Source organism: Penicillium maclennaniae, assembly GCF_028827695.1.
Source record: "Penicillium maclennaniae strain IBT 15551 chromosome Unknown utg000004l:1.0-3007600.0:1.0-3009580.0, whole genome shotgun sequence".
Taxonomy (NCBI): Eukaryota; Fungi; Ascomycota; class Eurotiomycetes; order Eurotiales; family Aspergillaceae; genus Penicillium; species Penicillium maclennaniae.
The window spans coordinates 2,459,248-2,482,173 of record NW_026623216.1 but is presented as its reverse complement, the minus strand read 5'-3'; the positions used below and the strand labels follow the sequence as shown (position 1 = coordinate 2,482,173).

Sequence of the window (22,926 nt, the reverse complement as noted above, 5' to 3'; positions counted from 1 at the left end):
TACGCGTAAATCCGTATAATGTTCACTCAGCAGAACAACAGGTAGTAAGTACAGTGTGCGCCAGATTCAAAATGAAAAATTACTACATCAAATACGCCTCAAAACAGGCATGACATTCTCTATCATGGAGCGCCTCCTTACAACGCCTTCAGGGGTACCTAAGAAGCTGCATACAACCAGAAGATAGAAGAAAGGGGAATCCAAACTCGACCAGGAACGGGGACTTAGAATGATGCGGAGGCTCAAGGCGAAGGGAAAGTGGTGAGATAACGGAACCTGTGGCATGCTGCTATGGCCATAATCTTTTCGCATGTGGGTTTTCTTTTTGAATTTCGTTCGTTCCTCTTGATCGACCAGCCCGTCCGCCCCATCCACCGTATCTCAGCCCCAAGATGCGCCTGTGCATGGGGAATTGTTATGGTCCTGCGATCACAGGGCGGAAAAGACAAAGAGCTGGGGAATAGTTAGCATCGCATTCGAGGAACAGAAACGAGGACACATACATTGTTCGTCGCGGCGATGGCAATGCTGTCCTCGAAGGGGTGCCAGCTCATGTGGAGAATCTTCTTGTTGAAATCGATCTGGTCGGCATCCGTCTCCTTCCTCATTCGACTGCCCGGACCAGCAGGACTGCCGGACCTCGAGCCGGCCTTCTTGCCAGCGCCCTTGTTCATGGGGGTGGGCACGCCGACCTTCTTAGCTTTGAAGGCCGACTTGTCTGCTTGGAGCACAATCTCCGTATCCTTTTCTTCCTGTGTAGGGTAGATCATGAAGTTGTTGTTATAACTGCCGGTCATGACATTCTCCGCGTCGCCGGAGAAGACGACCTCAAACTTGTCAAATATGCTGTCATTCTCATACGTGTCGCACAGGCGTGGCCGAAGGTGCTCATGGATAGGGATGGTTTTCACCGGCTGGCGTTCCATGTTGACGTCCCAAATCTTCACGGTCAAGTAGTCCCTCGACACGATGTACCGGCCGTCATGTGAGAATCGAACGTCGGAGATAGAGGAGATGATCTCGGAAAAGAAAGAGCGGGAAGAAGCATCCTCTTCCTGTTCAAACACTAGAGGAAGTCAGTATAGAGCAAACAGAAAAACGCAAATTACATACACTTGGCGTGGTCGTCACAAAGAGCGCGCTGTCGCATATCCGCAAGCTTGATAGTGCCCTTGGAGCTGGCGTACATGAACCAGTTACAGCTGACAGGGTGGAACTCGGCCGCCGTGATGACCTCAGTCAGCTCCTCCATGTTTGCCGGCTTGATATCCACGATGTTGAAACTTTGATCTTGGATGTTGAGATTCCACAGATTCACTCGAAGGTCGTCACTGCTGATAAAGGTCTCGCCATCGCTGTTCACCGAAATGCTATTTATATGGTAGGCGTGTGCATTAGCATAGGTTCTCCGCGGCACGGCGGCAACGACAGTATCGTGGTGTGTCAAGCGCGGCAGCTTGAGGGCTGACGCATCCTTGAAGGCTCCGCGCGGTACCCGAGCAATGCCACCACCGCTCACAGCACCGGCCGGGGTCATCTCATTCGATAGGTTGTTCTCGGCGACCACTTTCAATGACTTGTCAAACACCTTCCACAACTTTATGGTCTTGTCGTTGGTCGACAGGAGGAAGTGTGATGCATTCTGTCGGCGACACCATTTAATCTTGTTGATCTTCTCTTCAATCTCTAGCGATTTAAGGTAGTCGAATTCCGGCTCGTGCGACTGGAATTCGGTGTGGAACTTATACTCGCAGGTTTTTTTCTGTAGTCACTTATGAGCAATGCCAGATTGAATTTTGAGCTCACTCGACTTACCGTCTCGTTCCGCTCAAACAGCACCACTCGTCCACCCTTGTCTCCCGTAGCCAAATAATTACCGGTGTGGTCGAATTCAACAGTCGAGATGATGTCCGCTGGCAGGACGGGGGTTGTCAGCATAAGGGCTCCGGATGAATCGACCGGATGAGTGGGGAGGGTACCTTCTGTGATATCTTCTACATCACCTTTATCGCCGAAGCATCTGCAGGGCAGTTAGCCACAATCCTGGTGGCTCCACGCGCGCCCAAGACTCGACAACGTGGAGCAGGAAACCGGCACGCCCTCCCTCCTTGACAAGACTCACTGTGTGAACTTCCAGGTGGGTGTGCCTGGATCTCTGTCTACCATCTTTTCGATCTAGGATCGCCCTTGCTCGCGATGGACAAGGACGGATGCAGAAAGGCGAAAAGAAAAAACAGCTTGGCAAACGAATTTGTCTCCGAGCTCTATTGTGGATGCAGAATCACTCGGACCGAGCCGGTGAAAGTCTTGACAACACAACGGAAGTGTTCAGACACGGACAAGAACACGGCGAAGCTAAAACGATCACACGAGGAATGGCGAACAATCGGTCGGCGATGCTCGATCGGAGATGGCGATGGGTTTGACACCGACGGGCCGCGGGAGTAGAGAGGGGAGATAGGAGGGAAAGAGATAGGCGAAGGGATTAAAACAAGGCGAATAATCCAACTCTGGTGAAAGAGTCGATAGACAGACGTTGGCGATGTTGAAAGGACGGGGGTGTCCGGGATGGAGGGGGTGGAAGCAAACCGGGTGGAGGTTGTTATGAGTGGGCCCGCAAAGCTTGAGAGGGGATCATAGGAGAGGGGAAACCCTAGGACCTAATATTTGAGCCAAGTCCAGGGCGCGACACGTTGGAGGAGAGGGGAGGGGGGGGGGGGTGTTAGAAGGTGAAGGAGGAGTCGTACGGGAAAGGAAAAAGAGAAGTGTGGTGAGGCGGTGGTGGGGAGTTCGTTACGGCGTCACTTTGTGCCCACCAAGCTCACCGTCTTCGCACTGACGGCCGTGCAATCGAGATCGATTTGAGATTTGAGATTTTAGATAGAGTTTCACTCTGATTCTACATTTGATGGCACCTGGGCTTAGGCACTGGCCAGGGAACGTCGAGCTGGAGAAACGCTGACATCAACACTGTCGGCGACTGTAACATCGCTGGAAGCAGGTACTGCGTCCCTGACAGCGGGCGCACGATGATTCGAGGTACTACAGACTATGAATGGATCAATTGAAGCTATCGAGGGAGATCGCGTTGGATATAGATCGCTGTTGCTTCACATTTGATTGCCCTGTTAAGTGTAGTTGGTGAGGCTGGAGCATGTGCCCGATGCCCAGGTGCATCCCCCGCCTCTGTCGTCATCTCGCCCTTTCCAGCTGTGTACAGCTAGGCTTTCCATTATACCTAGGGGCAAAGTGTAATACTTAGCTCCAGGCACCGGGTTACTGTCGTGCTTGAGACCACTATTCAAGATGTCTGAGATGGAAAATGTCGGAACCACCTGCTCAGGTGCTGCCGGCAGATATACAGATATCACCCATCAACCCTATCTGGGGACGTGCTTCATTAAAAGACCAACCTTATTTCATTCGTCACCTCTATGCGCACGTTGAAATATCATCAACATTCCTGAAACATTCAACAACATCCATGGGTATCAAGCTAGCCCACTACAATCCACCAATCCACCTTCACATGCTCCCCTTCCTATTGCAGCCGGCTATTGCCCTCCATTAACCCGACGCCCGCAAATCACCAACCATTGAACCCAATAATGTCCCTCTCCTCCCTCCTCACCCCTCCAAAAAACCCAAGGCCAGGAGTACCTCCCAACCTTCTCTCGGGCATTCACGATGACCGACAACAATACCAACGACCCGGAGAACACGCGGGGTACCCGTCCACCTCACACTCCAGATGACGCCACACCCCAAGAAGCCTCTCTAGCATCCCGAGTCCAAAGCTCCGCCGCCGGTCTCGCGCGCGCATTCCAGACCCCCTCAAATGCGGCGCAAACACTGTCCTCCGCGACTGAAGGCAAAGCCGGTCCATCCAGGTCCGGAGCTGGGACCACCGGGGAAACAGGATACCTCTCAACAGGCTCCTCAGCGCCTCGCACTTCAAAGTCAGGAGCCAGCGAAGCATTCCGCGAGTCCCAAATTGTACGAGATTTGATCGCAGTGCCTAGCTACGAGGAATTCCAGCAGTTCCAGGACAACCCTCTCGATCAACAAGTAGACCAAATAGCGAATCCAGATCGATCGCGACCTAGTACAAATCTACAAAACGAAACAGGGCCCTGGAAAGGAAAACAACGAGCGCATGATCCCGCACAACAAGAATTTAGTACCGCTTGGGACCGCGCGCAACACCCTCCGCACCCAGACACCGAAGCGAGCCACGAACCAAACGCGACAGACGGCATGGAAGTGGTAACGCTCCTCTCAGACACAACCTTCGACCCAAATACAGACCCTTATAACCCAGAGTTTGATCTCGACCAAGACGCAGAAGCTACACCTCTCACATTTGACGAAATCAAGGCGTTGGAGTCCTTCCGGAAGACGTTCTCATCACAGTCGGAGAATACACAGCAGAGAACAGGGATATCAGGAATGAGTCTCATACCCGATATCGATACATTCTTAGCTCAAGATACAAGTACCGGGTCTATCTCAGCCCAGGCATTACGAGATAGTGTGCTTGAAAATCTTCCTGGAGCTGGGGATTGGGTGGGTGTGCAGGAGAGGTATCATGATGAGGTGTGGGGGTATTTGAGGCCTGCGTTGGAGGCGGCGAAGAGTGAGATGGAAGAAGGTGTTAAGGGGGAGGGGCACGTGGAAGGCCCGGCTGTTAGGAGGCTGAGGATGATTTTGAAGCATATGAGTTGAGTTCAGACTTGATTTCCAGTGAGGGGATGTTGGATTGTGTCGATGGAGTGCCGGTATTGCGTGGAATTCTAAGTTTGACATGGAAATATTCCTATTGAATACCAAAAGAGAGAGAGTGAGAGAGAGGGGGCGGGGATGGCCTCCAAGAGCACTTGAACCAAATAATTATCAATAGAGGAATAAAGAAGTCGGTTCCAGATCATTTCTTCCCGATAGATCACAGGTGGCCTCATCGAAGAAAAAAAGGCTCCACAGTCTAATATAGCCTGCCCGAGGGATCGAAAGAGCCAGTTTTAATTCTCCTGTGGGTTATCCGTTTCTCGGCTAAGAGACAATTTTTAAACTTGATCCTCTCTTTATCTCTCTTTCGCTTTTGATTCTTCTTCTGTTCAAGTTGATGCTTCCCATGGGCTGGCTGATTGTATGATTTGATTCTTCGAACCCTAGCGGGTGATAGTGTCTCTTTCTATGCGAGTTCTCTCTCTACGTAAGTGAAAGTGAATCCCGTATTCGATGTCTTCCCGCAAGTAGACATACAATGAAAGAGAAAATTGAAGATGGGCTTGGTAGTTGAAGCTTCAGTGCCTCTACCCTACAGAAAGTTAGGGCAATTTGCTTCTGTCAACCGGTTCAGGGCCCAGTATGTCTACATCTATATTTAACCACTTGGAACAATCTATCGTATTCAAATTTGGTTCATATGTTACACGAAGACCAAAACCCGACTAGGGAAGGAATCCTCAAGCCAAGTCATCATAGAAACTTTCATAGCATGCACATAGGTAAGGGCAAAAGCGGGGTATGTAAAAAAGCACAAAGACGATATCGATATCGACATCGGGACTACAGCTCCAGGCTGGGAGTCTGGCCCTTGACGCGTCCGATTACGGTGTGGCCGGCGTACTTGGGGATGACTTCATCGTCGTGAAGCATAGCGAATTCTGTAGGATGCATTAGTAATGTGTTCACTATTCGGGGATGGCACGAGTGCCGGGGGGGAAATCTGAAGTGCAATTCAAGAAATGTACTCACCCTCGGTAGCATCGCGGCCCATGAAGTTGAACAGAGCATTGGCACCGCCAGGGTGCTCGTCAAGCCAGTTGGTCACGTCGAGAACAATGCCCTTCACAGCGATCCACAGGTCGTCCTTCTTGTTATGTTTGGCGATTTCCTCCATGCTGTACTCCTTCTCCGGGATCTTGAAGTTTGCCGGGTCAGGCTTGGACTGTTCCGAGGCAGGGGAGGCGCTGGAGGCCGGGGCATCGACGGTAGAGGATGATGCACCGGGAACAGCGGCCAGGTTAGGCGCAGACCCAGAGGAACCGCCCCACTCGACAGAAATCTTGCCGGGAGTAGAGGGGTCGATGTGCAGAGAGATCTGTCCGAGACGCTGCTGAGCGGCATTACCACCGGTGAGCAACTTCTGGAAGAGGTACTGACAGGCGGAGTCACCGGCGACACGGCCGTAGACGACACAGCCGAGAAGCGAGGAGCCACCGAGACGGTTGGCGCCGTGAACACCACCAGCAAGCTCACCGCAGGCGTAGAGGCCTTCGAAGGGCTTCTGCTCGGAGTTGAGGACCTGGGCGTGCTCGTTGATTTCAATACCACCCATGGTGAAGTGGAGAACGGGCTCCATGAGAGCGACGTGGAATTCGTCGTCAATGGAGAAGGGCATGTTGTGGAAGAAGCGCTTGTTCCAGGGGTCCTTCTTCTTGCCCTCGGCGATCAGGTTGTACTCGTCGAAGGTCTTCTTGAGGGCAGCTTCGCCACAGCCAATCTCCTTGATGAGCTCCTTGCCGCTCATCTTCTTCATGAGACCACGGCCGGAGTAGTGGCGAGTGTGGAAGTCGAGCACATTGGAGGCCTTGGAGTTCAGAACGAGGCGGATGGGCCACTTGCCCTTCTCCTTCTCCTTCCACATCTGGCCAGAGACGTAGTCACGGTGGCCCAGCTCGTCAGAGAAGCGCTCACCATCGGAGTTCAGGAGCAGGCCACCCTCACCACGGAGAGCCTCGGCAGCCAGGAACTTGAACTTGGCCCCAGGATCCTTGGGGTCGACGAGACCAGTAGGGTGTACCTGGACCTTATCCATGTCGATGCCGTTGGCACCAATCGCCATCAGCATCTTCTGGCCGTCACCAGTGGCATGGGTGCCGTTGGTGGAGGACAGGCCGAAGGTATCAGGACGGTGCTTCTTGAGGAGAGAAGTGTCGCCGAAGTCAGCAGCGTAGCCACCGGTAGCCAGAACAACAATGCCATCAACGGACTTGGGCTCGCCGTTGAGAGTATAGGTAACACCGGTAACGTGGTTACCGTTCTTGTTGATGCTGGTGACATTGGCCTTCTTGACGATCTGAACACGAGTGGGCTCGGCTTCAGCGAGCTCCTCGAGACGCTGCATCAAAGCATAGGTAATAGCCATGCCGGGGAACTTGGCATCGTGACCACGGTGTGTGCGAGGGTGAGTGTGGCCACCCAAACGGGAGACGAGAGTGAGATCGAGGTTGAAGACATCCTGCAGCCACTCCACAGCAGCAGCGGACTTATAAGTGAGGACCTTGATCAGATCAGGACGGGCCTTGTCACGAGCAGACTTGAGAGTGTCCTCGTAGAACTGCTTGACGCTGTCTTGGATGCCGAGGTCGACCTGGGTACGGGTGAGCGCACCGTTGATGCCGGAGGTGGCCTTAGTGGAGTTGCCGCCGAAGAAGGCTAGGGATGGTTAACTTGAGGATCATGCCACTTTGGCGTGATTCGACATACCTTGCTTGTCTAGAACGAGGACATTGCCACCGTTCAGGTAGACGGTGTGAGCGGCACTGAGGCCAGACACTATGATTTCATGTCAGCCGAGATCCCGAGCGGGGAAATCAGAAGAGTAACTTACATCCACCGCCGACCACAATGACTTGAGGTGATGCCATTTTGAATACTGTGTGGAAAATAGGGTAAAGGGTGGAAGGGAGGTGGAGAGAAAGAGAGTGGGAGGCCCAGGTTCTTAAAGATGGGGAAACTGGGGGTTAAACTCAGCTCAGAAGCCGACAAGCTATCGGCCGAGGCACAACGTGGGGTTCACAGTGCAATGCTTCTGGGTTTGATGGGGCCCGGGAATCAAGTGGAGCTCAGTTGTTAATTCCAGTCCGCTGGTTTGCTCCGATCGCACTGATGGCAGTGAACAAATCCTGGGGAAACTATCACATGTGCTATTCCCATGATACAACTACGCACCATCTTCACATGCTTGCTGCATCCTGCGTCATTACATTCCAGCTCGTGGCTAGGATGGGAAGAGCGAGGAGAGAGGAGAGAGGAGAGAGAGAGAGAGAGAGGGCTACAACAGGCCTCTTAGCTTAGGCTAGACTAGATTGCTGGTGCTCGGTCTCCACAAGGACAGAGTATTTTGAAGGGCAGAGTCTCGGCAGAACGCTACGGGGATTCGGTCTGAAGGCCGTGCCGTGAACCTCGGAACTGAGCAAAGTAGACCGAGTGCTGGTGTCGCGTCACGCCACACCACAAGACCAGCTAAGCAAAGACGTATAGAATCCCCCCTGGATCCCTCGTATAGATATGAACGCCCCTCGATGCACTAGATATAGATCCAGAGAAGGAGTCCACCCCAACAGGACCCTCAAAGCGCGCCATCGTGACAGAAAGTGGAAATAGCAGTCGCCGACCGCTGACCTTTACAGGACCATAATTGGTGGAAGAACTGAAGCCGAGCCACGTGATCCGGGGACAAGGTGGAACCAGTGACGTCGTGGAGGAAAGTCTTTCATTTGCCGACGGAATTCTATCTCAGGCCGATTCTGGCGTGAAAGAAGTACAAAAAGAACTCGTTGTTCCCGCTGGGATCGGGCTGGTGCTGCCCGGTGTAGTGTGGCTCCGCTTTCCCATGCTCGGGGTTCTTTCGGCCAGGTCCGCGGGTCCGCGTCTCGGGTTGATGTGGGCCGAAGTGATCTCGCCCGAGATGCCGAATCTAGATTCAAGCTGGTCCTGCGATTGAGGGAAAAGCCCAGCTTCGAACGAATTACTTTTCATAGCTGGGTCACATATACATAGCCCAGTCGATGACCACAGATTCATAAGAAAAGGATCCGAAAGTGTGAGAACCATTTGAAAAAGGGGTACTACATCGGCCACGGCAGTATGATACCCAATACCTCAAAGCATCAATAATATAATCATCACTTAATCCATCCAAGTCACACTTTTAATCGATAAGAACTCATTCAACCCCTCCGCCGCATTGAACCGACCCCATCCACTATTCTTCACACCCCCATGCGGAAGAACGGGCTCGTCGTGGATTGTCATACTGTTGATATGCACAGCCCTGCGTTCGATTAGCAACCACCTCCCATTCAATAGACGGAGAAATGACGAGAGGAAGAAAGGAGAGAAGCTTACCCCGACTGAATTTTCTTGGCCATCGCCAAACCCTTCCGCAAATTCTCTGTAAACACAGACGCCGATAATCCGTACCCACTACTGTTTGCCAGACGGATCGCCTCATCTTCCGTCTCAAAGACCATGCACGCAGCTACAGAGACAAATGCTTCTTCCTGCCACACGGCCATATCTTCTTTAACTCCGCCCAGGATAGCTGGCGCTAGACGTACGCCTGCATCGCCCGGGACATGAGTCTCAGCAGACCCAGAGATAAAGTGGGCACCCGCGGCCACAGCGCTGGAAACCAGAGCCTCGACACGGGCCTTGGAGGCAGTGTTGACGAGTGTCGGGGGAAAGGATGAGCTATCTGTGCCGGATGCGAGGGCAGACTTTAGAGCTTCCGTGAACGCAGGTGCGATCGAGGAGTGCACGAGGATTACGATCTGTGGCCATACAGATTTGACCAGACCACAAGGGATCCTTCGTCAGATGAGAATGGAATACCAAGAGTCATGTTTACTTCCGTTCAAAAAGGCCCCGGCAAGAACTCCCTGCACGGCCGTCGTCAAGTCCGCATCAGCGCATACAATGGAACTATTCTTCCCGCCTAGCTCCATCAAACACGGCTTGAGGTTCTGCCCGCATGACCGCGCGATCTTGCGGCCTACCGCCGTGCTACCGGTGAAATTAATCTTACGGACGGCCGGATGCTCAATCATGGCATTGACTACCTCCGCTGCATCCTGCGAACGACAGTGCAGGATATTCAGACAGCCGGCGGGGAGACCTGCGTCCTCGAAAGCACGACCAATAGCCCAGTAACAGCGTGGTGTCAGCTCCGAGGATTTCAAGGTGGTGGTATTTCCAGCTGCGAGTGCGCATGTAGCAGAGCGGATTCCGAAAACATAAGGTGCGTTCCTTGTACGAATTAATCTAGTACATTAGAGGCAGTGTTGAAGCTCAGAACCTACCATGGGACAATACCCAGAATAACCCCCATTGGTTCTTTGAAAACGATTGTGCTCTGGCCCTCAGCTTCAACGATAGGAACGCTTCCACAAATCGAGGTAATGCGGCTCGCAATGTCGCGCAGCATACTGATAGCTAGTGGGACAACGAAACCCTGCGATGCACCTACATCGGCGCCCATTTCGGTCCGCATGTACTCGGCATTCTGCTCGAGACGCTGCTCTAGTAGGTCTGCGGTCTTGAGCAGGACATCTCGTCTTGTGGTCGGCTTTGTTAGTGACCAGGCGGGAAAGGCGGCGTCGGCGGCCTCAACAGCTCGAATGGCATCTTGTGGGGTAGCTCCAGCTGCGGTCCAGCATGTCTGGTTTGTGTAGGGACTAATCACGTCGAAGGTGGTGGAGGTGGCCTCTTCTTTGCCATTGATGATCAAGGGGACGACGATATCCATTATATTGGGTTTTTATGAGGGAAGGATTGGGAGAGCTGCACCTCAAGCTGGAGCTGAAGCGCCTTCTTGATGATCTTAGGCTTATGATAACCCACTCATGATTGTCGCTCTAGCATGGATCAGTCCATAGTGGAATGAGATTGATCGTTACCCAGGATTGGCACTGAACTATTTATCCACTGTCGAAGATCCGACCTTTCTCACCGCGATGAGCCATGACTAGAGATTTATGAACAACAGGTTCCCACACACAGTTACATCGGCTCATCAGAAGAGCCATGGAACCAGGGACCCCACGGTTCAATTCCATGTGTGACAGACGGCTGAGCCCTTGATGTCCCTCTGGAGCATCGGAAGGAAATGCAGGTCCGACTGCTATCCTTCACATAATAGGATCTCCTCTAAAATTTCTTGCAATGCAGGGGGGATGATCCTTGTTCACCACTTTGGATGGAGAGTAGCAGCCGGACATGCAAAGGCTCTGTGATTTCCAATAGTGTGCCCCACTCGGCGCTAATTCTATTTCCGCATCTTTTTATCTGAGGCAGGATTCTCCACTTTCCTGAAGGGGGTTTGATTCATCACTTTCGAAACCTGACACCTCCACTTCTCTGAAGATTAGCTCAAGAACGAAGTCTATTGGTACGCAAGCCTTCTGTCCAATGTATAGGAGGTTTCCATGTGATCGAATACTTAGGTTAAATATTCGAGACTGTGTGCTACTGTGCCTCATTCACGCGAGTTAGCCACACCACTGGCATAGGATCTGCAATGCCGGGACTTTCAATTGTGATTCAGTCCCTGCCCCGCGAGCATGTGAACAACCTATCCACTCTGCACCCTTTACTCTCCATCACTCTGCATGTAAACTACAACTGCAGCGGACACATCAGCCGCAGAAACCTCTTTCTCCGAATCTTGATTCTTCTGTCCTTCGAAATTCACAACAAATCTATACGCCGAGATTTGTCCTCATCGATCGCAGCTCCGATTCCCCGATCAGACTGATGAACCTACCAGCTCATCAACTGAAGAAAGTAGAATGCCTCCGAACTGATCCAGCAGTAGAAGCCAGACCCGACGCCAGAAAAAGCGTGTGTAATGACTGTCCGCAGCACAGTAGCCTTCCTTTCCGAGCAAGTGATAGACAGCACTAGGCCCGGCTCTCCACAAAAATCAGCCAGCAACAATGTCGTAATCTCAAATTTGCCAGAACCTAATCGGGGCGTAATCGATAGTACCCTCCACTTCTGGGTAAACTCCAATTTATATCGCCCAGCAGGGAAAGTAACCTGCAACGCGCAACTTCAGTTCGCGAATGATGTAGCGCGTTGATTGTCGGAGTGGATGTAGGCTGTGATGCAATGATTGCAGGGCACACCAAGGTGTCCAGGTGTGGTTCACAAATCATGTGTCACTCGCGTGGATATATCTGTGGAGGGTATCCTCAATAAGTAATCGACCGTAGGAGCTTCGTTCGTTTTATCTTATCCTCCTGGTTCAGCTGGTTCATCATGGCTCCGAGTACGAGAGGTTGGCAGATGATCGAGATCATCGCGGCATTGGTTGCTCTATGCTTAATCTCGGTGGTGATGCGTGTGGTGGCTCGTCTCAAGAGAAGAGTTGGACTAGGCGTGCATGATTATCTCAGTATTCTGTCCATGGTATTAATGATCGCTATGTTAACTGAGCTGTGTCTATGTGAGTATTTCATGCGCGCTACTTTCCTCTGAATATTGTCGCTGACCATCCTAGGGTGTTCAATTGGAGGCAATGGTGCCCACGTCAAGACCCTCGATGCCGAGGCCATGATCAACTACTGGAAGGTAAGTATACGCCACACACCAAAGCCAAAGCATACATCTAACCAAAACAGATCTTCCTAGCCAACCAATTCACATATTTTATCCTTGCCCGGCCATCAAAATCTCAATCATATGTTTCTACCGCCGCGTCTTCACCACCCCCAAATTCCAGACTTGCACCTTCGGCCTAAACATTCTCATCGGCGCCTGGGGCCTAGGGATCTTCCTCGCCTGTGCCGGCCAATGCCGCCCCCTCCGCGCTTACTGGGACAGCAGTGTGCTAGGCAAATGCTTCGACGCCAACAAATTCTTCATCGTCAACCAAGCCTTCAACGTCCTGATGGACTTCATAATACTAATTCTTCCAATTCCAATGATCTGGAACCTCCACAGTGCCTGGCAAGATAAACTCGCCCTAACAGGCGTCTTTGCACTCGGAGCATTTGTCTGCTTCGCCTCCATATACCGCATCATCGTCCTATTTTGGATCTCGCCTTCAGACCCAACATATACCGTCTACCAAGCAACCCTAGGACGCACATTGAACCCGCAGTCGGACTCATCTGCTCCTGTCTCCCAATCATCCAAGGTCTTTTTCCAGCGTTGAAACTCAAGAGTCAGTCGAATCGCAGCAACGGCCCGTACCATATCAATACGGACATCAGTCAGTCAAACATTCTTTCAAAATCTAGCCCTCACTCGCCGGATGTGGAGTATGTGAAGATGGAGGCGGGAGCTTACGGTGCGACTATTGACAGAATGCATGGACAATTCCTGGGTGATGATTTGCATCCGCTCAATGTCAAGGTGCAGACTGATATTGCGATGACTCCAGACAATGAGTCTGTCTCATCGTCTATGCAAGAGGCTTTTACACTGAGAGATCTGAATTAATCTGCTGATCTCATATTGATACGATTTGATGATTCATTATTATTTTGCGTTTGTGTAAATGATCTACCGGAACTGAATGGGGTTCTGTAGTTAAAGCAGCTTCATGTCCACATTGGAACTTCGATCTGCATGGGTACCAGTCCCCGAGCGACTCACTTCTAGGGAAGCTAATGCTTTCTCTCAATGAACATTACAAATCTTTGAGTTAATTCTTCTGCTTTCCTTCAATTTTTTCACACTGTTGCTCAACATTATGAGATAAAACTCAATGCTTCACCGTCTTACTCTGAGCACTCAAGTCGAGCCTTCCAAGATCGAATCCGATCTGACGATTGGCTTTCCATTCTGAATCCTGCTTGTAACTTGATCTCTTTAGCATTTGAATCCAGTAACACTCTCGAAACTCAACGTCCATCCTTTACTCAATTATTCCAATTAATATCAGACAAAAGAATCATCGACCTCCCACATAGGTGGAACCAACGGCTTAGGCGGCCAGCCAACCTTCGCATCGTATGCTTTCTCAAAATCATGATACCCGGACCCAACCCAACTCTCTTCCGGAACCTCCTCGTTAACCGGCAAGACTACCTTTGCCTTCGAATTCGGCGGCACGACAAGTCTCAACTTGAACATCCCATCCACCGACTCCCACCTACACTCCAACCTTCCATAAACGGTGTCATAAACCACCTCCGCCCACTCAATTGTTCCTCCAGGAACAGGCTCTACACAATAGGTCCTCCATCCCGGCTCCAAAGCCCTAACACCACCCACAACCCCATGCAACCAATTCACAATCGACCCAAGCGCTTAGTGATTGAAACTCGTCATCTCACCCGGATTCACAGATCCATCAGACCGCATAATATCCCACCTTTCCCAGATTGTCGTCGCGCCGTGCTGGGAACTCGCGGCTTTCTCGGTTGATCTTACAAATACGATATTTCTAAGGCTTGGCATTGTTTTGTAAGAAATAGCACTACTCTAAAGTGGTCTCCATGCAAGATGAAGATGGAAAACGCGAGAAGAATCACAAGTGAGTGGTGAATGGCAAGTCCATTTGCAGTGGGGGGCAAAATGCCCTTGGCAAGCTTACCCCAAGCATTTGCGAGTAATTCCGAGACTAACCAAGTCCGGCTAGACCGATTTGGGTAGTCCAGCTCGCACTCACTGTACTTACACGCCCAATTTCACGCGCAAATACAAAATGCGACATAAAAGGCACTATGTACCCTATTTCTTTAGATTCAAACTCATTCTGACTCAATAAAGACAATAGCGCTTAAATAAGCCCCAGTCCAACTTCAACTTCTTGCTTCCAAGATGGGTGATAAGGTTGCACTTATCTTTGGTTATGGACCCAATGTCGGGTTCGCCATTGCAGACTCACTCGCATTGCACGGCTACAAAGTCGCCGTAGTCTCGCGATCAGAACATCTTTCAGATGCTGCAAAGAATAATCTCCAGATCCAAGCCGGTCTCTCGGTCCCATCCTCAGTTGAGAACATTTTCACTAGAGTCATCGGAGAACTCGGACATCCAACAGTTGTTGTCTACAATGGTAAGTTACTCTGTGTTTATTTCAAGGGCGTGGAATTCTTGAGGGGTGAGGTGCTAAGATATCTCCTAGCTTCTGCGGTCGGCGTCAATCCATCGGCTCCTCAAATCTCTCAATTCGAGTCCGCAAACAATGTCAATATTGTCTCTGCATATGTTGCAGCACAATTCGCAGTCAAATCCTTCGCCCAATTACCACCCGAGTCACCCAGAACATTCATCTACACCGGAAACAAGCTTCCCTTGATGGTCGTACAACCACTCCTACTCCAAGGAGTGGGCAAAGCTGGTGCGGCGCACTTGATTCATTACTTAGCCGAGGAGTACAAAGGCAAGGGCTACAAGTCAATATTCAAGTATAGGCTCTTTCAGGAGTAGGTTGATTAACAAATTCTAATCAGATTCTACTTTGCGGATGAGCGTAAGCCGGATGGAGAGCCGGTTTATTCTGCCATCGATGGGTCCGCTCACGCTCACTTCTACATCCAGCTAGCTGAGGATAACATGCAAGAACCATGGTTTGCAACTTTTGTCAAAGGACAAGGTATGTTTTTTTCCCGGAAACATTAATTCACGATGTTGTCAAATTACCCGGGCCAGCGCAATCATGACTCTCCTAAGTCTCTGCTGATTGGAAACTTCGTGCGTATTTTCTTTTATTATTCTGTGAGAGACATCAAGTATAGCAGTGTTAATTCATTTTTGTGACATACATAGGGGGTCAAAAGTCTGTGTACACACCAATTTCGCCTCTATCTTCCCATTTTATTTTCTTTGATTTCTCCACCATTTTAAAAGATATTCAATTCAAACTGGATGCATATAATAACTATCTAGTATTTCGTATACCAGCCCTTTGCCTTTCGTACCGCGGCAATACGGCGAGGCATAGATCTGATAAAATTATCAATTTTAGCCTAATTAATGCTATCCTATGCGATAACTAGGGCTTTGCGGAATTCATTCCAATCTATCTTAGAACGCCTACGCTGGGCAAGCTGTGGATAAAGCTCGAATAGCTTTAATTTTAGTAAGTTTCAGACATTCTCAATAGGATTTAAATCAGGCGAATGCGGCGGCTATTCTATTACCTATATCCTATGCTCTTCGAACTATTCTTTTTGCAATTTCTGCCACGTGGATACGCGTATTATCTTGCTAGAATATTATACTAGGCTCGTATATAGGTAGGAGCGCTTCCTCGAGGGTATTAAGATATGAATTCGTGGTGTAGCCGTTCTTTTTCGAAAAAGCATCGCGTTCCATAATTATTAACTTTGAGCGACCACTAAGCCAGATAGATCCCTAAACTATCTGCCGGATATCTTTACTATAATTTATAAGATTCACAAGATCCTTCCTGTATCGCTCATTCTTAAATAAGAATACGTATTAGTGGATAGAATTTGACTTACGTTAGACGGAACATTTATCGGAAAAGATCACATTATTAAAATATAGCACACTACCCTATTTTCGGCAAAAGGCGCGTCGAATTTTTGTATCATACTTCTTAAGAAAGATACGCTTCTTGCTAACCTATTTACGGATATTATAGCGCTTTAGGACGCGTTTTAGTGTTAATTTTGATACTTTAAAGTCGGTATTAATCAAAAGGGCTTTATAGCTTATTATAGGGCTACGGCGTACTAGACGGAACACATATCGACGCTTAGAGGGGGTAAGCTTCAGTGGGCGGCCTGATCGAGGGTTTATTTTAACGTGTGCATGCTTTTGGAAGTGGTTTTTGGTGTTGTAGATAGTTTGACGCGACACATATAGATCTTTTGCAATTTGGGTGGGTTTTCCACCCAGTTCAAGGGCATAAACAATAGCAGCACGAGTGGTTTCCGAAAGCTCAGCTCCACGCGGCCGATTACCACTAATTTCGATGCCGAAAGACCTCATAGTGGTGGAGATATGGGGTGGTGAAGTTTAATTAGAAAAGGGGGAGTGGGTATAAATTCAGATATGTAAACAGACTTTTGACCCCCTATGTAGTTTGCACAGTCGGACGCCTGCAGGTCACAGGCAGAATTTTGGCTCACTGGTTGCCTAGTATATATTCATCGAGTGCACTGTGTCTCTATAGTGAGCATTTAGTATCAACTCGATCTAGGTTTATAAGGCAATATACCGGAAGAGGCAATTAATCGACTAAGCTCGGATCAACGGCTTTTCCGCTTTGAAGAGTTTGGTGGGTACCTCGTATAGCTGCTCGAGCAGCCATTTCTGGTATAGCGTAAACACCATGATTAAATATTCAACTTCAGGTTTCATTTTGCCTCTCATGTTGTCAAGTCCTACTTCCAGATTAAGACTAACGATAGTCCAAATCCCCACTTTGTTTAAGGAAAACTGACACATCATTCTGCAATGAGCTCTTTGAATTTCCAAATAAGCATAACCCCACGGCTGACGGCTTGGCGAGCGAGTGGACGGGCCGTGGCTTACTTCCATTGGCTTGAAACACCCCTCATGTTAACAGCTGAACTTAGGCGGTTTGTGGTTGGGCAGCCTTTCAGCTACTAACAGTCGAGAATTATAAACCCGGCAATGCGCCGAAGTTCATGGCGTTTGGTCCCATCCCCCACTTCAGCACTCAGCTCGCATTCAAAGGATTCCAAGCACCACGCAGAGGCAACCGGCATTGGGCAGCTCCACTTTTACAGCCGAAAATATACTTGACATATTGTGCGATGTCTAGATCTGAAGTCAAGGAGGAATATAACCTGCAAGAGGCGTGGGACCGGGTGTGCGCGTCGTTCGCACACACAACCAAAGTTGACCTCACCGTAACGCCCAAATACACAGTTGATGAGGTGCTCGACCAGATTCAAACAAATCAAGATGAGGATGATGAGCGAAACAACAAATACAAAGTCGCGAAAGACGTGATCGGCAAGACATTAACCTTTATCACGGTCCTCGGGGGCATAGCTGCTCAGGGTGCTAGCATGGTCGGTGTGCTTTCAATTTGAAGACTGGTACATCCGCTAATCACTACATCATAGGTTTTTGCCCCCAGTAACTTGTGTTTCAATGCGATTTCTTATCTTATTAGTACTGGAGCCAAGTACAAGCGCATCTTCAGCAGTCTGGCAGAGCTATTCCGGCGCATTTCGGATGTACTTGAGCGCTGCAAAATCTACATGCGCCTGCCCCCAGACGCGGTCGATATCTCTCTCAGGAAGATCATCAACGAGGAATTGGTATGCTTCGTCGACATCTGTGCACTGTCCATCAAAGTTCTCAAAGGTCATAAAATCTTCACCGCGCTCAAAGTCTTTGCCTTCGACAGCGACGAAGGCGTCAGCGGCCAGCTGAGTCGCTTGGCTACCCTTGTTGACCGCGAATCTCAAATGCGAGGAACGCTGGGATTCAAGTCACAAAAGATCAGCGAGAAGTTGATTATCGAGAATCGAGATGGCACTAGGAAAATCAGCGCATCTGTGGATAGTCTTATCAACTTTGAGAAGAAAAGAGACGTGGATAGTGCCGCCAAAAGGATTCTGAAGAACATCGATTCTAATCTTCATACTCCCAGTGAGAGCTACAAGCTTGTTCAGTCAAATTACAGACGCCTTCTGGATGAACAAGTCCAAGGCAGTGGGGCTTGGCTGAAGAGTGATCCATTGTTTACAGCATGGGTTTCCACTCAGGACTCATCCTTCTCTATATTCGGAATCTCTGGAGCCGAAGGATATGGCAAGTCATTCCTTTTTCGCCACCATCGTTAAGGACTTGCAAGAGAAATATGCCCACTCTACCGAGGATCTGACGTGCACCTCCACTGCCTACTACATGTTTGATCACGAGCAGAATGATGCATCTCTGACCAAAGCTCTGAAAGTGCTTGCATGGCAGATTGCCAACACCGATATCGTTTATCGCAAGGACCTGACTTCTGTTCAGCTATCGGGTGTGAATCAGATAGAGAGCCTCTGGGAACTTCTATTTACAAAGTCTTACAAGAGCGACTCAAGGTTCTTCTTCCTCTTCGACGGCGTTGACAAGATGGATAAGGCCCATCTCAAAGATTTCATCCAACTTCTGGCAAAGTTACAGGCAGTATCTGAGACCTGGCCACGCTTCAAGCTCCGTATTCTGCTTTCTGGGCGGGATGATACCATAGGAAATATCAAAAGGCAAATCGGGGATGGAATTTCCGTTGTTGACGTGGCTTCGAGAAACACTGATGACTTACGAAACTTCATTACCGATCGCATGAACAAGATGGACATTCTCAGTGGTTCATCACATCAAATTCTTCATCTGCGACAGGAGATCTTACAGGCTCTCATGACCCAAACGCATGGCGATTTTGTTAATGTTGGTCTGATCTTGCATGAAATCAGTGGAAAGCAGCGCCCGGGCGAGATTCGGGATATTTTGTCTCGATCAGGAGGGAACCGATCTGACACGATCGTGAGGAAAATGGAGCTCTTGAACGAAACATTAAGTGACGATGATATCTCTGACCTTAATAGTCTCCTCGCCTGGGTCGTGCTTGCCAAATGCATACTCAGCCTTCAAGAGTTAGAGGCAGTCCTTTTCCTTAAAGCTCGGGAGCCTTCTCTTCGACCGCTAGCAGAGAAGATCACGAATCAGTACTCCTCGCTGCTTCAGGTCTATGGTGAACCACATCCTATCACCAGAGTCACCCCGCCAACTTCAAACGTGATGCTTGTCTCTGAATCTATCGAGGAATTTCTGCGAACGCAGCCTCAACCAGGCGAGTCTGAAGATGTCCAGGACCTGATCCAATCTGGCGACGTCAATGAGATTGAGGTCAGGATTGTCCGGCGATTTTTGGAGTCTGTATGCGACCCTAAGTTGTTCAATAAATTCGGCTTTCATGAATTTTTCCAACGAAAGCTCAAGGGGAAAACTGTTCGCGTTGGATTTGATATTGAAACAGCGAATCTGAGAATATTGGCAGATTGCTTAGAGGTCATCTGCTCAAGGGAGACGCCAGAGCTAGCTCCATTGCTCGATTATGCAGTCACCTACTTTGCTGAACATCTCAAGGAAGCCGATCCTTCACTGACACAGCCACAAGTCAAAACAGCCCTTGGTACTCGGCTAGTGGAGATATTTGCAGACGAAGCTGCTATTGCGCAATGGTGGACCACAGAAAACACCTGGCTTCGATCAATGTGGATCTATGAGGATGGATTAACCGATGTCGTGTTGAGATGGCTTCAAGACTCTGCCGTCACGAAGAACCTCTCAAATGAGCAAAGCAAGTGGGTGCGAAGTCTGAGTTCCAAATCGGAGCCTGACGCAGATCTTCTCGAACACATCGTCCGGTTCTTGGGGCGCAGATGGTTACAAGAAGGCCCAGAAGGCATCCTCTACCATTTCGCCACGATACATGGGTATCTCACAAAGGTCCGAGCGGCATCATTGCCCCTACAAAATACTTGAGGATATGTTAGCTGACTGGTTCCATAGATTGCAAATCGTAAAGATTCGAGTGTCAAGAGATTCACAGCCACTCCACGGAAGGAAACTATTGAAGCCTCTCAGATCTTCGATGCTGCACAATGGGTACAGCGCCAGATCGGATTGGATGAATTGGGCTATGAAGAGACCCGCAACTTGGCACGCACCCTCCGAGATCTTGGCAAGTACCCCGAAGCCATTAGGCAATTCAAGTTGGCATCCTCACTCCAGAGCGACAACTGGATTTCGCAATGGGGGCTAGCAGACTGCTTTGCCTCCCAAAAGGATTACATGACGGCGATCGAGATCTTGGAGGCCGCGAAGAAGTCTTACGAGTCTGATGAGACAGCAGAGGGTGAAGAGGCGAAAGTAGACCTCATAAACATATCCCGCGACCTCGCCGAATGGAACAAAGAGGCGGGTAATGCAGATCAGACGTTCTCAATTTACAAGAACATTCTGCAAGAAAATCCAGATGATTACGAAGCGGCGCTTTCAATTATGATGCTTCATTACGAGAACAATGACTACCAGGGTCTGCTTGAATTCCTACAATCGCGCCAGGATTCGACGAACGAAACAACGGGACTGGATCATCGCACAGAAGCGTTCCACGCCCACTACAACAACGAGAAATACCATGAAGCTATCTTCGCGCTAGCTTATAAGACAGATAACTTTGATATCATTCTGGATAGCTATAAGGTAGCTGTGGATGAGGCAAAGAAGCGATATACCAAAGGTAGACAGACTGGGGACCTCGTTGAGGAGGAGTTTGGCCGTGTCTGCCAGGCCTTACTCATGCACAGGGCTGCGCTTCTGTGCTACAACCACACTTCCAACACCGTGGAGCATAGAGAGTTTGCTATCGACCAATGGATACTAATTCTGCAGATGGACGAACCCAGCGCATCGTATCTTCCAATCGTGAAGAAGCTAGTACGCAAGAAAATGGCGATTGTTTGTTTTCAAGAAGCTCGGCGAGATATCGCCACTGCTGGGCTATATTTACAACATCTGGAGGAGATGGCGTCTTTGTCGATTCGAGGCTGTTGGGAAGAGGATTTCGATGAGACGTATCCAATGCGGCTTATTTCCCGATGGTACGCATTGCAAGGCGACGAGCAGAAGGCCAAGGATACTTTGCGGGCTCCTATCAAGGTGTATCTTGATCTTCTTTCAGACGATGATCCGCTCAATGACTGGCAGGGCTATCATGGGTTGGCAATGCATCTGATGTTTGCGGGTCAGGATGCCGACTCCCTCGCCGCGTGGTCTTTGATTACTCCACGCGATCACCTCGAGACTGAGAATAGTTCCTCGGAAGCGAAGGGCAAAGCGACGGAGCTTCGGGGGCCAATGAATGACATATGTGATGGGCGTTGTGGGACGAGTTGGACGTTCGCCAACGACATCTACGTTTGTAGGGACTGCGACTATGTTGAGTTTGACGAAGGCTGCTTGAAAAAGCTCCGAGAAGGAACCTTGGGCTCTGAAGAAATATGTGGGAAGGACCACGAGATGCTACACGTCCCAGCATATGACGCAGCCGACCGCGAGAAAATCGGTATTGGGAATGTGAAGGTTGGGGAACACATTCTTTCGGTTGAAGAGTGGCTTCAGCGGCTTAGGAGAGACTGGAAGATCAAGCTAGCATAATCGCTTCGTTGGTATAGCATTCAAGAGCATCATCCTTAGACATGGATACTTGGGAATGCTGAGAATTTCAAATATCACAAAGAATTAATAGGATGATGCTCATTTGTGAGCTCTTAAACAGGTAAGCAAAGCCGAAATGTGCCGTGCATTGTCCGGTCTACATGCCTCTAGTGCCACCACCTTCGAATTGAACGGAATTTACAGATCGACGGAGACATTCGGTGACCCTTAAGCTACCAGACCCGCGAAAGGCCTTGTCAGTCAAGGAGCTGGTAGAAATCATGCACTCTAGACTTCAACCGTGAAAAAAACCCCAGGAACTGTCAATTTAAGATTACATCTCAAATTGCACGTCTTCAATAGTGCTCAGACTGTTCCACCATCAGAACCATGGAAGCGTCGAAGTTGTCATCACTGCTTACGGTCCCGGACTAAGCTCTTGGACCCCACATCGAGGCGAAAAAGATCACTTACTTTAATAGTCAGAGTGTGGAACAATATCTTAAAGTGACTCTGCCAAAATGGGAACCAAAGGCTGTTGGACGTGCAGAGGTACTTTGTGATCAGATGAATATCCACCGCCGAAGCTGACTTGCCTCAATCACTACAGCACGCAAGGTCAGATGTGATCTGGCCCTACCAGTCTGCGGCAACTGCACCAAGGCACAAAAAGCATGTCGAGGCTATGGCATTCAACTTTCTTGGCCCCGAACAGGTGATGGACGGCGGGCATTAGTGCATGACACAGATGCGCTGAGAAGAGCGTCGTGGCGGCGGAAAGGCGATACAGTTACTGATTCTTGAATACCTCTAACTGGGATATTTTACTTTCAGACCTACTTGAATAAAGAAAGAACATCGGTAAGGATTATATCACTGAATCCTGGACGCATGTTCGGACTGGCTAAAATGAGATTGACGCAGCTCGTTATCTGCATACCTTGAGAGTACCACATATACCATATCTCCCCTCCTCTCACCTCGGAGGAGATGACACTCTTCTCCTTCAATACTGTATGTCATTCC

At 49.5% G+C, this 22,926-nt stretch overlaps 7 protein-coding genes across 7 annotated transcripts; 4 read left to right on the top strand and 3 right to left on the bottom strand.

The window, feature by feature from the left end:
• Positions 1-429: 429 nt before the first annotated feature.
• N7477_005066 (protein phosphatase 2A regulatory subunit CDC55) lies at positions 430-2,166 on the bottom strand (the record flags this gene model as incomplete). Its single annotated transcript, XM_056966729.1, has 5 exons — positions 430-453; positions 504-1,066; positions 1,114-1,762; positions 1,816-2,020; positions 2,123-2,166. 5 exons carry the CDS (start codon positions 2,164-2,166, stop codon positions 430-432), a joined length of 1,485 nt encoding a protein of 494 aa, XP_056823510.1.
• Positions 2,167-3,687: 1,521 nt separating this feature from the next.
• On the top strand, positions 3,688-4,725 carry N7477_005065 (uncharacterized protein; the record flags this gene model as incomplete). The annotated part of the gene is made up of 1 exon (XM_056966728.1): positions 3,688-4,725. One exon carries the CDS (start codon positions 3,688-3,690, stop codon positions 4,723-4,725), a length of 1,038 nt encoding a protein of 345 aa, XP_056823509.1.
• Positions 4,726-5,568: 843 nt separating this feature from the next.
• On the bottom strand, positions 5,569-7,652 carry osm1 (putative fumarate reductase Osm1; the record flags this gene model as incomplete). Its single annotated transcript, XM_056966727.1, has 4 exons — positions 5,569-5,666; positions 5,758-7,440; positions 7,492-7,560; positions 7,616-7,652. The coding sequence occupies 4 exons, from the start codon at positions 7,650-7,652 to the stop codon at positions 5,569-5,571; spliced, it is 1,887 nt and encodes a 628-aa protein (XP_056823508.1).
• A 1,264-nt stretch (positions 7,653-8,916) lies between these two features.
• On the bottom strand, positions 8,917-10,534 carry N7477_005063 (aldehyde dehydrogenase; the record flags this gene model as incomplete). The annotated part of the gene is made up of 4 exons (XM_056966726.1): positions 8,917-9,061; positions 9,136-9,597; positions 9,622-10,035; positions 10,089-10,534. 4 exons carry the CDS (start codon positions 10,532-10,534, stop codon positions 8,917-8,919), a joined length of 1,467 nt encoding a protein of 488 aa, XP_056823507.1.
• A 1,514-nt stretch (positions 10,535-12,048) lies between these two features.
• Positions 12,049-13,233, top strand: N7477_005062 (uncharacterized protein; the record flags this gene model as incomplete). The annotated part of the gene is made up of 4 exons (XM_056966725.1): positions 12,049-12,235; positions 12,290-12,364; positions 12,411-12,910; positions 12,961-13,233. 4 exons carry the CDS (start codon positions 12,049-12,051, stop codon positions 13,231-13,233), a joined length of 1,035 nt encoding a protein of 344 aa, XP_056823506.1.
• Positions 13,234-14,559: 1,326 nt separating this feature from the next.
• Positions 14,560-15,363, top strand: N7477_005061 (uncharacterized protein; the record flags this gene model as incomplete). Its single annotated transcript, XM_056966724.1, has 2 exons — positions 14,560-15,167; positions 15,195-15,363. The coding sequence occupies 2 exons, from the start codon at positions 14,560-14,562 to the stop codon at positions 15,361-15,363; spliced, it is 777 nt and encodes a 258-aa protein (XP_056823505.1).
• Positions 15,364-17,492: 2,129 nt separating this feature from the next.
• Positions 17,493-21,900, top strand: N7477_005060 (uncharacterized protein; the record flags this gene model as incomplete). The annotated part of the gene is made up of 4 exons (XM_056966723.1): positions 17,493-17,753; positions 17,808-18,356; positions 18,439-20,187; positions 20,251-21,900. The coding sequence occupies 4 exons, from the start codon at positions 17,493-17,495 to the stop codon at positions 21,898-21,900; spliced, it is 4,209 nt and encodes a 1,402-aa protein (XP_056823504.1).
• Between the last annotated feature and the right edge of the window lie 1,026 nt (positions 21,901-22,926).